The sequence below is a fragment of the Anser anser genome, assembly GCF_964211835.1.
Source record: "Anser anser genome assembly, chromosome: 1".
Classification (NCBI taxonomy): Eukaryota; Metazoa; Chordata; class Aves; order Anseriformes; family Anatidae; genus Anser; species Anser anser.
Genome location: NC_139720.1, coordinates 54,903,777 through 54,918,505, shown reverse-complemented (window position 1 = coordinate 54,918,505; position 14,729 = coordinate 54,903,777). Strand labels below are relative to the sequence as shown.

Below are 14,729 nucleotides of genomic sequence, written 5' to 3'. Positions count from 1 at the left end.
TGCAGAGAGAAAGGGGCATTGCAACTATCCTGGAAAGTGAGGCCAAATGCTTATCGCATAGAGTGTTCCTGAAGATGGGTAGGGATGCAGAGCTGTTCTAGGCACCCTTCAGGCTGACTTGTACCTGTTTTATTTTAATTTTTTTCAATCCAGATCATTATAGCAAAGGAGTCTCTTATTTATTTGTTTGTTTATTTATTAATTCCCAGCATTTGTTGCAGATGGGAGCTAAAATCCTTGCCTTTTTTTTTTTCCACTGGCTGTACGCAGTGTCCAGTCCAAGGGGCACAGAAACCTGCTGCAGGTTTTCCCCCGCTGTGATCCAGGGAAATGAACTATTTTAATGAAATATTCCCGCTGTGGGCTAGCATGATCTCACAGGCTTTGACAGTATGCCAGTGTCACCAAGCAGTACCATGCTGATTTTCTGGAATGGAAATTTGGCCTTCTTGAAAGGAATTTTTGTTTCTCACCTTCCTTGGTTTGCAACAGACTTGCCACTATCTGCTTGTGTACACTGATAAATGATCTCTGGAAGCCCACTTCCCTCCTGATTCTCTTTTTGTCGCTTGTCTTTGCAGGTGATCACACTGGAAGGGTGGGTGGAGATCATGTACTACGTGATGGATGCCCATTCATTCTACAATTTTATCTACTTTATCTTGCTGATAATTGTAAGTATAAGACTCAATGAGTCTCAGCATTGCAAGCTAAGAGCCTACAAAAGGTCAGGCATTAGGTCAACACATATACTGAGTAGCAAACTACTGTACCTGGATTTCTTCTTGGACTCTCAGGAATCCAGTTCAATGATTTTCACCAAGAATCTGTGGCAGGATCACATAGTTGTCAGTCAGGCTCTTCTCTTTTGCTCAAAGAATATGCTCAGGATTGATTCCTAGAAAATCAGTACCCAATGTAGGATAATGTGTTCATCCAAACATCATCTTTCGTAGTAAATTCCTCAAAACAGTAGGCCCAAAAGTACAGAAAAGCATTTCTGCACCTTTTCTCCTGTTTTGTCTTTCGCACATTTGACACTCTTGAATCATTCCTGTTTTATGGCTACTGACAGCACCTGGATTTCTCAGATTCAGGGTCTCAGATTCAGATTCTGTCAGATTCAGGGTCTGTCATGCTGAATTACTTCCCTTCTGAGAACAAAAAGGAGCTGCTGCTCCCAAAGTGTCATCAATCCAACATAAACTGGCTGTGTGAGATCACTTGTGGCTGGTGGGGATGGAGGGAGAGCAGTGTGTCAGTGATGAGAACTTCATAAGCAGTTTTTGAGCCCTGTGGATTTATACATGTGAAGGTTGAAGGTGATTGTTTTGTTGTAAGGACGTTTGTTGCCTGTGCCTGGAGGGAGAGGTGAGAAAAACAATGCCATTGTCTGTTCCATTCTTCAGGCCTCCTCCCTCTTATAAAAACATTTTTTTGGAGCGAATGTCCTGTTTCTAACAAGGAGGCATTTCCTTTGTTTCTGAAGACTTGCAGCTTTCCTATATGGGGACCAAAGTCTAAAGTAGAAGGGAAAGACCTAGGATGTATTATGGGAAGTATTCAATCTGTACGTGGTAGGTGTTACTTAGCCAGTAAGGACCTCGGTATGTATCTCTAAAGCCCACATGCATCTGGATAGACTGTTGAATGGACCTAGCTAAGATTCTGCTCTGCACCTACTACTTGTCCTATGTGGTCATGCCCTCCTAGAAACAGATCTCTAGAAGCAGCCACCCAGTAACACTAACAGACTTTCCTGGCACAGGATCTGTTTTAAATTCAGATTGGCATGCAATGATTTGAGAGCAAACAAACCCTAGTACAATTTCTGGGAGAAATTCTGTAGCCTGTATGTATGGGGAGTAGCACAAAGAAAAATCTGTTGATCCATTCAGGTTAGAGAACTTATGAAAAAGATGAATCTTCATGGTATTCCATGTTTCTCCCTCCCTTCCGGCCTTCTGTCAGCAGAAGGGTAAGACAAGGAGAGACGAACAGAAAGGTGACCTGTTTCCTTGGGCTGAAACACGAGCCAGGACAGCAGAAGTGAAATACACTTTGAAAAATGCTGCTCTTACTTTGAGGCTGGAGCATCCCAAGGAAAGTCAGTCTAGAAATATGACTGCACAGGATGGGAGGGGAGCTCCTCACAGCTCTATCCCCAGAGCCAAACCAATCATCCGCTGCTTTTTGTGAATCCAGAAAACAACAATTTCCCATATTGTTTGTTCAGATCTTCCATCATGCAACAGATATTTAGGACTTACCTGCATTATCGCTTTGAGCAGCATGGCCAGATACCCATATTTGCATAACGAGTAGTTCAGCACAGGATTTACTCCCAGCCTCACACACAGCCTCTCCCAGAGCCAGGAAGGGCTGTGTAGAGTCAGTGTTCAAGCTTTGGGGTGGGCATACCGATCTCCTATGGGCCAATTCCAAAAAGCTGCCCTCTCCGGCCCCAGCTCCAAACTACGTAAATTCTGTCAGCATATTTTTGGTTTTGAAACAGGATCGTCCTTCCGGAGTTGGCTCATCTCATGTGGATTTCCAGTGACTCAAACTTTGTCTCTGAATTTGCAGGCAGCTGAAAACCCTCAATTAAACACTCCACCTGAGATTTACTGCAGAGTGTCATTGACATTTCTAGACACGCCCTCCTCATTTGCAGAAGCCATGTAGGTTTATTTCCACCAAACACGGGAGCACACGAACCTCAACTTACTCTGGGGACTTCTCAGAACAGAGGAGCCTTATGCTAGATAGGATATTTCCTCCGCCTTTGGTGGAATTACACCAAGAAAGGATTTAGCATTTCTGTTACTTTCTTTGCACATGTAATGCATCTTTCCAGGGTGCTGTTGCAGCACTTAGCAAAACCACAGCGTGAACTTACTGTCACTTGGTGTCATTTTCCCTCCAATTCTTCTTATGACATTTCCTCTTCAAGTCTTATGAAGCACAGTCCTTGTGGCCTTTATCCTGCCCTCTTTCTCTGTGGTTGAAAGGCCTGACTTTCTAAACTGGATTGCTCTGACAGTCATACTTCAGGCCTTGGCTCTCTGCGTTTCGACACACCTCTTAGCTTTGGCTCGAACTCATTCTTCTGGGGCTGGATCTCCACAGACAACTCCTTAGAGTTATGCTTTAATCTATGACTTCTCCATCCTTCACAGCGATATCTTCAAACACCTGTGTAAGGGCATTACCTGTTACGGCTCATAAGGAGGGAAGAAGGCTCCACCACCCGGATACATTCCCAGCATTTTCGAGGACTCCTGCACTGACATGGTCCCTGAGGGGAAGAGCATCGTCTGACCCTGGCACTCTGAGGGGTCTTTACAGAGCAACCTGGTAAAAACATTTTGTGTATTCAGCAAATTGTAAACAGCTTCTGGCTCTGCTGGAGACCAGTGAGGTGGCATTAAAGAAGGCTTGCTTTCACTTCTTGTGTCAGTGCTCCACTTGGGTCTTCCTGCTTGAAGTCTAGCTTTCTCTGTGTCACCACTTCAGCTACTTGGCCACTGGTGTTGCTCCTGGACTAGAGAAAACTTCAGGCTCTTCTGAACTCTCAGGTTTGCATCCACATTGCAACGCTTAGGCCTTCTGGAAGTGCCCTGTTCTTACGTATGTGAGCTTTGGAAGAGACAAGCTGGATATTCTGGAATAAACAAAAATAATGGGCAAGTAAGTCAGCATCTCCAGCACCAGTCAGGTTTGATTAGATATTGTAGAAACAGGGATCAAGCCTTAGGCTGAACAAGGCCAGGATTCAGCTTAATCAAAGTACAGCTCAGTACAAAGTTCAGGCCTGGTACTGAACAGGACTCCTTGTGTTGGGGCTTTGCATCAGTGATCTCCTTCTGGCTCTGTCAGATACTTTGACTCTGTGTCAGACACTTGTGGTCTTGCCGTTCAGCTGGCTGAGATGGATCGCTCAGTCACAAGCCATCTGGGACCTTTCCTGTCATAGTGCTGGTTGGGAGGCAGAGACAAGCTCAGCAGATCTTTAGAGTCTGTGGACTTGTGCCTTAAGGATTAAGAAAGCTTTTTTGTGTTTGGTGTTCTAGCTAAGAGGTTCAAGGACTGGAGGCCAGCTCCATACCCAGTACTCCCACTCCTCCCCTTTTCAGTCATCTGATCACAGCAAACAATTCCCTGCAAGAACAGAGCTCAGTGATGTGAAACCTGACACACACACCCCCCCCCCCCCACCTCAGGATTCAGCCCCAGGCTTAAAGTATGACCCTGCTGAGGGCATCTTGTTGCCCTCAGCTTCTCTGCTTGTCTCCTAGAGAGAAGGTGTTGAGTGTCTTGGTCGTTTGTTGCTTGCGGAGACTTTGGAAGTACCAGGCAGTGTCACAATTTGCATTTCAGGAATGCACAACAGGTATCCAGCTCCCAGCCCTGCCTCACTCAGGGCAAGCCGAGGGAGAGAACTGAACAGACAAAGCCTGTGAGGGTCGTGTGTTGCTGAGGGGAAAGAGGGCAAGGGAGCACATCGGAGGAGAATTCGGATTCCCAGTCATACCCTCAGCAGTGAAAACATGTAAGAGATCACGGACTACAGAACTCCTTGGGGGCAGGTGAAGCGATCCGAATGAGGCATTGTTTTTCGTTTCAAGGCCACGTATAGAAGCTGAAGGGAAAATAGGTTTCATCACTGAGAAGGGCTCAGAGATGAAGGGAAACAGAATTAGAACAGCTTTGAAAGGTGCTGAGAGGAAGAGGAAAAAAAAAAAAAGCCCATTATTTTGAAATGGTTTATTGTCCGTATGCGGAATCTGTTTGGGAAGGGCTTCATGTTTCAAAGGCTTATTCAGATGCTAGCAGGGACATCTCCCCTTTGAAATACTGAGGACCACTACATTGAGGATGGAGCTGCTGGGCACCTGTGTGCAAGACAAAGGGATTTATAAGGAGACAAGCTTGTGTGGAGAGTGGCAAGGGCTGTGCACTGAGGGGAAGGCTGTTTGGGTAGGTACTTGGGTAGGTACAAGCTGGGGTACTTCCTGAAAAATAATTCCACCTTTTGGTGGAATGACTTTTTGGCTTCCCTAGGGACAATAGCAAGAACTTGGGATTTTTGTTTCATTTCTGAGAAACTGGTGGAGTGAGCTGTGGTTGTTTTTGTATTTGACATGGTAAATCCACCTAGGCTGGAGGACAAGTAAAATAAGAGCAATTATAAAATGTCTGGTCTCAGAAGAATCAGAAGAATAGAAATTGAGCAAAGAAGTATTGTTTTGACAGACTATTTAGAGTCCTTCTCAAAGTCATTAGTTTTTGTAAACTCCAATTTCAAGAGCTCATTCATTTCAGCAAAGTGCCATCTCCCTTTATGGTGTAAATGATAGAAATAAATAAAATGCCCCAAGAACACTGACGTGTCCTCCAAGAGTTGAAGACCGTAAATGACAGTGCATGATTTTTCCAGTAGTAAATGAGCAAGAAGAGGATAAAGCAACCAAAATAATCCTCTGTTTCCCATCTTCTGTTTAACACAAAGAAGAGGGAAAGAAAAAGTCCAATTTTCATCAAACCCTTTGTAGGTAAGTTCTACATGACTTGCTAAAGGTCCCAAACCCTGCCAAAAGAGCCAAAATTAGGATTTGTGTTTCCCGAATTTCCATTCAGAGCTCTAAATTCTGCAGGGAAACAACAGGGAGTGAGTTCCCAAAAACAAGCTCACCCAATCCTGGCTTTTCCTGAAATCCCATCTCCATATGCGGACTGGTGGTAGCTCTAGTTCCTGTGTGCACCTTCCCCTCCTCTCTCTTCTTTCCCCCCTGCCATATATCCTTGCTCACACTGATATCACCTGTCCCTCCTTCTCTTTTGCTACTAGGTGGGTTCCTTCTTCATGATTAACCTGTGCCTGGTGGTCATCGCCACACAGTTCTCAGAGACCAAGCAGCGGGAGCACCAGCTGATGCAGGAGCAGCGGGCCCGGTACCTCTCCTCCAGTACTGTCGCCAGCTACATGGAGCCGGGAGACTGCTACGAGGAGATCTTCCAATATGTCTGCCACATCGTGCGCAAAGCCAAACGCCGCACCCTTGGGCTGTACAACAGCATACAGAGCCGGCGCCAGGGCCACGTGGAGCCAAGCGATGCCAAGCTAGGCATGAACAGGAAAAGCCAGAGGCACTACAGTAAGGATTGTATGGGTAAATCTGGAGATGTCGGTAGTGGAAACATGAGCATAACTGGGAGCATCTCCATGTGCTAGCTTGCCAAAGGATCTTTGCCTACAAAGCACAGAATTAGAATTAACATTGGCCATTGAGCGTGGAGCTATGGCCAGTGCGCCAGACCAGTAAGGTGGAGGTGATCAGCATAAGTGGGAATGGAAACTGGGGTGACTAACAGGCAACACAGATCTGAAAACAAATTGTGACAACATTAAAGACACTGACTGAGTCTTGGAAAGGACTCCAGGTCTGGTATAGCAGGGGAGTGATGGCAGTTTGGGGGAGAGACGTATTAGGGAAATATGAGGCAGTGGGACTAAGGATTGGGCTGGGTGATACAGCTGGTCCCCCAGAGCTCTCCTCCCAAATTGAGTTGCTATGGGACCTCAGGAGAGAAGCAAAAGGGAGTAGAACTGCAGTAAGTATGTCCCCTGAGCCAAGAGAGAAGAGCAACATTGAAGAAGTCAGTTTGACGTGCAAGGGCAATGGAGACAATTTCTCTTGATGGGAACACATCCTGTTGTGTAAAATTAGACATGAGATACCATTTAAATTGGATTCCTGGCCTGAAAAGTGACTGTAAAAATGGTATTATAGAGTTAGTATTAACTGCCTGCTGATGCCTTTCGTAAGAAATGCTCTCAGTTAACAAGCAAAAAGACAGATTTTCCTTCAGCTAGTCTTGCATACTCAGTCTTTCATTTTCTTTACTTGCTGAGCAGGTTTCTGCAGTTCTCATGCACTGTGTTAATTAATTGATTCATTCCCACAAGTGTCCATTTGATCTTCCAGGCGCAACTGGAGATTCGGGGAACTTGGTTTTCTCACTGAAGTCAGCAGATCATTCTGATTCAGAGTGCATGGACTATCAGGAAGAACTGTTCTTGTGCTACCTCTTCTGTCTTCTAGAGATGCTTTGCTAATGTAGCATCCCTAATTTAGAGAGTTCAGCTCAGTGTCTGGGTTCTTGGACCCCACTTGTGTCTGTTCAGGCCAAAGGCAGCCCTCATGATCGTTTTTCCCTCAGTTCCCACTTAATACAAGTGACTGAGTCTCAAGCTATGATTTCTGCATCAGACAAAACAGTTCTTCCTCTGATGGACATAAACCCCCGCTGAGCCTAATCACTGGCAGATGAACAGTACCATGCCTTCTGGTGACACAGCCAGTCAGTGTAAAGCACCCAACGGCAATGGCTTTTATTGCTGCCCTTGAGTTGATTTGCCAGTGTTTAATCATCCTTACAGCTAAAAAGCCCTGTTACGCTATCTAAAAACCCAAAAGCCAAACAGGTGCCCAGCTTGAATGCCTTTTCTGGAGGAAACAACGCTTTCTCTTTTAAGCACAATCATTTCTCTCCCCAGGGCTTTGCCAACAGCACAACTCTCTTGACTGCCCTCCTCAAGGCTTGGTCCAGCCCATTGCTGTGACAGCAACCTCTGATCCCACCAACTGTCCCCGATGCCACAGGGGGGAACATGACGCATCCCGAAGACTCTCTGTCCTGGGCAGCGCTGATTCAGACCAGGAGGACGGAGGAGCCAGTGAAGAGGAGGGAGAGGGCAGCAGAGGGGACCAGGGTGCCTCAGCACCGGAGAAGGAGGAGGAGGAGGTGGAAGAAGGTGGACGGCTGAAGCTCTGCAGTGACATGTGGCGGGAAGTGAGGGTCAAGCTTCGAGGTATTGTGGACAGCAAGTACTTCAACCGTGGGATCATGATCGCAATCCTCGTGAACACCATCAGCATGGGCATTGAGCACCACGAGCAGGTAAGACATGCAGGGTGGGCGGTGGGGAATGGAGAGTTGTGCTCAGGGATATGGCCTGGCTAAGCAGCAGGCGCAACCCGCTGGAGGCAGAGATTGAGCAATTTGGACCCCAGGCCATAGCACAGATGGTCCCAGCATGGCTTTGAGAAAGCCTCAGGATATTGCAGGGTCATTTTTTCCCTATCCCTGCACTTAATCACTTTTTCTGCCTCCATGTATTTTCCACTCAATTCCCTTCAGTCCCTCTTTTTCCTCATCCCTTCTCACTTTTGTCCCTCTGTTTTTCTTTTCTACCCTGTCTTCTCTCTCCATCTGCTTCTCTCTCCTTCACCCTTGCCTCTTCCATCTTCCTCATCTCTCTCTCTCTCATTTCTCTCTTCATTAGCTTACTGAATCCTTTGTCTATTTGGTTAATTTAATGTGCCCTCTGGGAATGTCACAGGCACTTCACCAGCATCTCAATTCAAATCCATCAGCTTGCTAGCCTTTCCAGCTTAATTAAGAGATGCCTGAGCACGGTCTATCTGCACAAGAAGGCTAGGAAAGACACCACCTCCCACCTCCAGTCATTTTGGCACCATCCAGTCAAGATGGCTTGAGCCTTTCCTTTGACCTGACAGCAAGAAGTGATAGATATAGGTCAAGGCATAGACAGCAGGTGTGGGCACAGGTTTGCCTTTCGTGCCAATAGATTTCAGGCAGCTCTGAGTCAGCAGTGCACTTTATCCTAATGACAGACTTGTGAGATGGAGAAGGATTGTGTGCCCTTATTTTACAGCTGGGAAACAGAGGCTATGTCTACTCTGTTCTGTGCAGAGCAGTCTTGAGAGGGTATTAAATATGTCCATGACCTTGCATCTGCATTGTCGGCTGGTAGCTCTGTTGCACTTCAGGTTAAAGGAGTCTATGATGTATATCTATGCTTCAAATCCACACCACCAGTCTGAATGTGGCCATGATTCACCCCGCATATCTGTCAAGATCACAAAAATAAGAGATTGGTCCACAGCTGAGATGCTGATTGCATCAGGGAGCTTTAGAGCCAGGTCAAATTCTGGCCCTGAATACAGTCTCAGGTAGCAATGAGACAGGTAGTGAGACTGGTTTAAGCAGGCACTCAGACTTGCCCTGTGCTGTAACAGGATAGAGATATCCTGAAACCTAAAGCATCTTAATTTCCCTGTTTGAGGCAACACAGTGGCTGAGCCAGTATTTGAAGCCCCAGATGTCTGGATCCCACCCATACACCAAGCATTAGACCATTTTTCAAAATCCAGCTGATTTCTGATAAAAGAGGATGGGGAACCTTAATTTGATCCCAGAATGCAAAACTGCTCTGTATGTTTCAGTACCAGAAAAATACTGGCAGGAGCTCAGAGAAGAGGAGAATGAAGAAGAGGCTGGAGGGGTTGACTCATGAAAACAGATAAAAAAGAGCGATGTATTTATCACGTAGCAGAAAGATGACTAAGGGTTGAAGCCCAGGACAATGTGAAAACTGCCCACTGATGCTTTAAAGATGCAAGCACCAAGCAGGGAGAGGCATTGTTCATTTTGGGTTATTGGAGACTGCGTGAATTAAGAGTTTAACAGAAGAGCATTTGAGCTGGAGGTAGCGAATTCACCCTCTGGCTTTTGCGTATGCGAATTTAAGCCCTTCTGGGCTGCCTCTGCTGTGTTTGTACAGCCCTCAGCAGAGCAGGATCTGCCTGCAGTCTCAGGGTTTCTAGTAGCAGGTTATTAATGACATATCCTTAAAGTTATGCTACTACTTTTTATCCATAAGTACCTAGGAAAAGCTCACGGCCCTGTGGGCTGTTTCTACTAGAAAAAAAGATATCGACCAAATTGATCATAACTGAAAAATGTCGTGCAGCCTGTTTATTTAAAATGTGTGTGCTGAGCCCTGTTTACCTGGCACAAGAAAATAAAAAATAAATAAAAAAGTAGTTCATAACATTAATTCCAAGCATTTTTTGGTCTGCAGTTAACTCAAAACCACAGAGGCATGTGTGTGCACTTCCCTTTGGTTTTTGATTTTTTCTCAAGCCCTGCTATTGGTATATCTCAGACTGGTGCTTCACTGTCTCCTTTACTCTCCTTCCTCTCTCTTTTTCCTGATATTTTTCCATCTAGAAACACAATTTTTCATAGAAAAGTGTCTAGGAAACCCCTCTGCTCCCAGAGATCTATGATTTGCAGGATGACACCACCTTATGACTGAAGTAGTTTCTGTTGTTTCAGCTACTTCATAATGTGAATCTCTTCCAGTTGAGAGCTAACAGGAATGGAGACCCCTTGAGCTTTGATTTTCTGGTCCATGAGAAATCACAATCCCAGCCTCTCACTGGGACATATCTGTCTGGGCGGGAGTGTGTATGAAGGCATTGCAGGTTTGAGCGGTCCTGTGAACAGCTCACAGCACGTCCATCAGCTCTGTGCTGCTCCACTTCCTCAGGGACTATACGGACGAGGTGGCCCACAGACCCATGCACCCACCAACCACCAGGGTAATGGGGGAGAGAGACTGCAGGAGCTGGGCACAAGGCTTAGGCTGAGAAACAGAGAAATCTTGAGGACAGAGCCAGTGTGCAAGTCTAGCCTTCAATTCCTGAGCCCTGACCAGCGGAAAGAAAAACGTAAATTTAAATGATCTGTGTGTTGAGTGAGGGGGTGTTGGACCAGATGGCCTTCAGAGGTCTTTTGCAACCTCAGTCATTCTGTGATTCTGTTACAATTCACATTTTTAATATTCACAATGTTTTTTGTTTGTTTTCCTGCCAGGAAACTTAACCTCAGCAATTCAAACCATTTTACCTGCATCCAAATCACCTTTAAATTTTGTCTCATCCATCAAGTTCTTTCTCCTGTCCTGCTTGTGTGGCCAAGGCACCTTCCCACCTCCTTATAAATTTCTTGTGAGGGAAATCAACTCATTTTGGGACAAACTGTCTGCTATGAGTCATGTTTAATCCTTAAGCTTATCACAAGTTATCACTTGCAAATAGATAAGTTTATACAAATCCATCATTGCATTATACCATGCAATACCCTCAGTATTAGGTCTTCAGATATTGCTGGGACATTGCACAAGCTGAAATCCATCATTTCAAGCTTTGTCCTGCTTGAAATAGTTTTTGCAGTTTTTCAGATCTGCTTCTGCTTGGAAGTGCTTATTTTTAAAATCCAGTGTAGAAAATCAAGATGTTAAATGCTTGTGGCTGTCCAGAAGGATCATTTAAATAAGCTTATTTTTTTGGTATTCGCAGAGGATCTGGTGCTGTTTGCTTTTTTCCCTTAATCAGCGTGAGGATGAAAGGCTGGTCCCAGCTGAATGTCCCAGGCTGCCTTTCTCATGCATTTCTTTAAATGGTCCATTGGACTTGCACATCTTTGCCATTAGTAGCCAGCAAGACAAATACAGAGTAACTTGGTTTCCCTCCTGTAGGATCTACTTCCAGTATTTCTTTGTGCGTCAGATCAATACTTTATGAGGTGTGGATCAGGAGATGATCACGTTTCCCAACTAGACCAGTCCTGTGAATCGGCACCTTCATATCCTTTAGCCTGCATGATTTCCCTTTATACCAGCATTTATTGGATCCACTAGTTCATATTTTACAGTTATTGCTTCTCTTTTTGCTATTTGCTGCTTGTCAGAAACATTCAGCAAGTGTCCAAGCCAGCTCATCATACTGACATTTAGTAAATGATGGAACAGTCTCCCCAGGGTGGTGGATGAAACGACATCACTTAAGTCTTGTAAAACTAGGGAATAACAAAACATTATGAAATCCTGCATCGGTTGTGGTGAGTAGAGAAAGTAAAATCTAGCTGGTATGTTTCATAGCTGATTTCCGTGACTTTTCTGATTATTGTCAAGTAACTTTGAAATGATGTATAAAAATGGACAGACTGGAGAGGCGTCTGTATGGAATTTTTCCGTCATGTTTTCAAGGGCAGTGGCGTGCAGGTAGAATTTGGTAGGGCTGGTCTACATAGATTACATCAATCACTCTTCAGTTTCTAGACAGTTGCCAATTTAGTCCTGGTTAGAAGAAACTCCTCCTGCAGTGGCTTCATGGTGGTCTGCATATTCCTAACTTTTCTGATAGTGTAGGAGTTTCTGGCTGCTGTCAGATAATGAGCTAATTACATTTTCAGTCTAATCTGAGATAAGAATTCTAATGTTAATTAGTAAGAAACTGAAAAGGGGAAAAAAAGAAGGCTGAGCCGCTGCTCTCTACTGCCCCAGTTCTAGTTTTTGATCACTCGTCTGGAGCCCTGAAGACTTGAATCATGCAAATACTCCCAGTGTTTGATCCACACTGATAGGGATGAAGGATTTAGCACCATGGAGAGCTGAATTAGGTAGCTGCGTGAATTTGGAAAGAGGCAGAAGAGGCAAACCAACTGGTTAAAACACTGGCTCTGGGCATGCTTTACCCCCTGGGCTCTCTCCCCTTCAGGCCACCCTCTTCACCCCAATCCTTATCTCCCAGCGTTGTGTTTAAGTTTCTCTCCCAGTGTGATGGCTAAACCAATCTATCCTGGCTTGGCAATATGAACGGACTTAACTTTTGGGGAGATTTCTGGTGTTCCCTGGTTTTGCTTGGACCAAAATAGCCTTGAGTTGAGGCCTTTCCTTGTGGAGACTTCAACTTTATGGTATCTAGATAAACACAGGTGGCCTGGGTGGAGGAATAACCATTTTACAGTGAATGCTCAGGTACTGTATGTAGGAACCTGGGCATCTGTCACAACTCTGAGGTGACACATGCGTTGTGTTGTGAAACCCGTGTGCCAGTAGGAAGAAAAGGGGAGAAGCCCTTTTCCCCCATTCACTTGCTCTCTTCATCAAGTTCACATTTCTCTGGCCTGAGTCTCCTATACCAGCCATGTTCACTGTCAATCTTGGGACCCCTCCAGCTGGCTCTCCCCTCTGTTTCTCTTCTTTTTCCTGTGTGCATTCCTTCTGTCTTGTTCTTCCCTCCCCAGCCAGCACTTTTCTCTTACTCAGTATTTAAAGATCTCTCCTTCTCTACTTCTTTTGGGTGCCAGTGAGTTCATTTTGCTATTTTTTTCTGCTTGTTTTGTTTTGTTTTGTTTCTTTTTACTGCTTTTCTCTCTGCTCATGTCTCCTTTCTTTCCCTACCCAGTCCTTCCTGCCCCTCTCTCTAGGAAGGATGCTTTGCTGGGTCTGATTGATGGCCCATTAGAAAAAGATTAACAAGAGGAGGCTTGACTAGAGAAACAGATGTCAGGGAGGGAAGGAGAGACAGGGGAACAGGTGACCTTTTCCATAAGTGAGATGCAAGCATGGCTTTTCAAACATCAATTGCTCCCTATGACAGCACAAGAGAGAAAGCATGGACAGCAGAGAGGAGGATAATCCACCATCATAGCCTGTTGCTTTTTTACATTCCTCATTCTCACTGACATAATCATTTGATTCAAGCTGAAATTGGCATCTCTGTTTAGCATATGGACCTCATGTTTCCGGCTGGTGTCATTAGCGCCTGGCTCTCAGTGAAGTGATCTTCATTTCTCCCTTCCTGTGTGCACTTGCTCATTCTTTCTCTCTCTTCACTCTAATCTCCCCATCCTTCATTTTCAGGATGGTTTTGTTATTCAAATGTAATTATGGATATAAATTGAGCCATCTCCACTTTTTTTGATTTTCAAGAAATGGACTACTTCAATAAAAACCTGCACCGAGGAGTGCAAGAAATTATCAAAAGACATGGGAAGTTACAATATGAACTGTGAGAGGAGCAGTTTCCAGTCCATTTATTCATCTTGGAGGAGGACAGCCGGATTTGGACCCCAGAACAGGGGTTAAAGCAGTTTCCAGCTTTAGGGGGAGGTTCAGACCTAGAACCAGAAGGTGATGCTTAATAGAGTGACCTGGTATCCAGGCACAGCTCACAGCAGTGTGAAGGAAGAGGGGAATCTTTGGCCACCTTTTTAGCATGGATAAGCAAACAGTGAGAGTACTACTGCCCGCTAGCACAGAGCCTGGGTCAGACTCACCTTGAAGGCTTGGAGCTGAGGCTCAGAGGCACAGTAAGTTAACATCAAATAGATAACCTTATCTGATGTGTGACATACCTGCCCCAAGGTAAATGTGGAAAATTGGGCCAGAGGAGCCCTGAGGAAGTGCCTTGGATCTGCTGTGTCCTGTCCCTTGGGTTGGGAAGGTGACATACCTTCATCTGAACAGGTTCCTACCCGCTGCTGCTTGGGAAGGTGATGACCAGCAATGTGCTGCAGCCGGATGAATCACTGTAACAGTCTTGTGTGGTCTGAAGGCCATGGGTTGTGCAGCCTGGCCCCGGGATGCAGCCCACTATACTGGGAGGAGGTTTTTCTCTCACTTAGGGAAAATTTGATACCTGGTCATTGCATGATGGTCTCCATGGACTGTACATGTTTGTGTCTGAGTATGTGTAAGCATGGGCAAGCTTGCACACATCTTGCCCCTCATGCATCTGGCCTTATTGGAGACCTCAGCCCTTGCTGTTTGGCCTGCTGCACTCCCAGTCCCTGGGGTGAGAGGTGCTTTGTCCATCCCAAATTCAGCACAGGGAATGCCTCCGTTTCACACAGGGGGGCAGCAAGAACCTGGCATCTGTCATCAATGACATCAGTGCAGCCTCTGTCTCCCTCTGAAGCAACATTTCATCATTCCTGAGGAAACAGTCTAGACCCTTTGCTAACCTTGTCAGAGAAGTTTCCAAGGCTGCACGCAGTGAAAAAAAAGT

At 45.4% G+C, this 14,729-nt stretch overlaps 1 protein-coding gene across 16 annotated transcripts in view; it reads left to right on the top strand.

Moving 5' to 3' along the window:
* Nucleotides 1-14,729, top strand: part of CACNA1I (calcium voltage-gated channel subunit alpha1 I) — a 164,354-nt gene that overhangs the window by 110,900 nt on the left and 38,725 nt on the right. For 15 of the 16 annotated variants that reach the window (XM_083821573.1, XM_083821572.1, XM_083821569.1 and 12 more), the window contains 3 exons: nucleotides 582-674; nucleotides 5,852-6,158; nucleotides 7,562-7,965. In XM_083821573.1, coding sequence (XP_083677699.1) covers nucleotides 582-674; nucleotides 5,852-6,158; nucleotides 7,562-7,965 — 804 coding nt within the window. Of the gene's footprint in view, nucleotides 1-581; nucleotides 675-3,208; nucleotides 3,358-5,851; nucleotides 6,159-7,561; nucleotides 7,966-14,729 lie in introns of those variants that run through there. The other variant, XM_083821571.1, reaches the window with a different exon arrangement.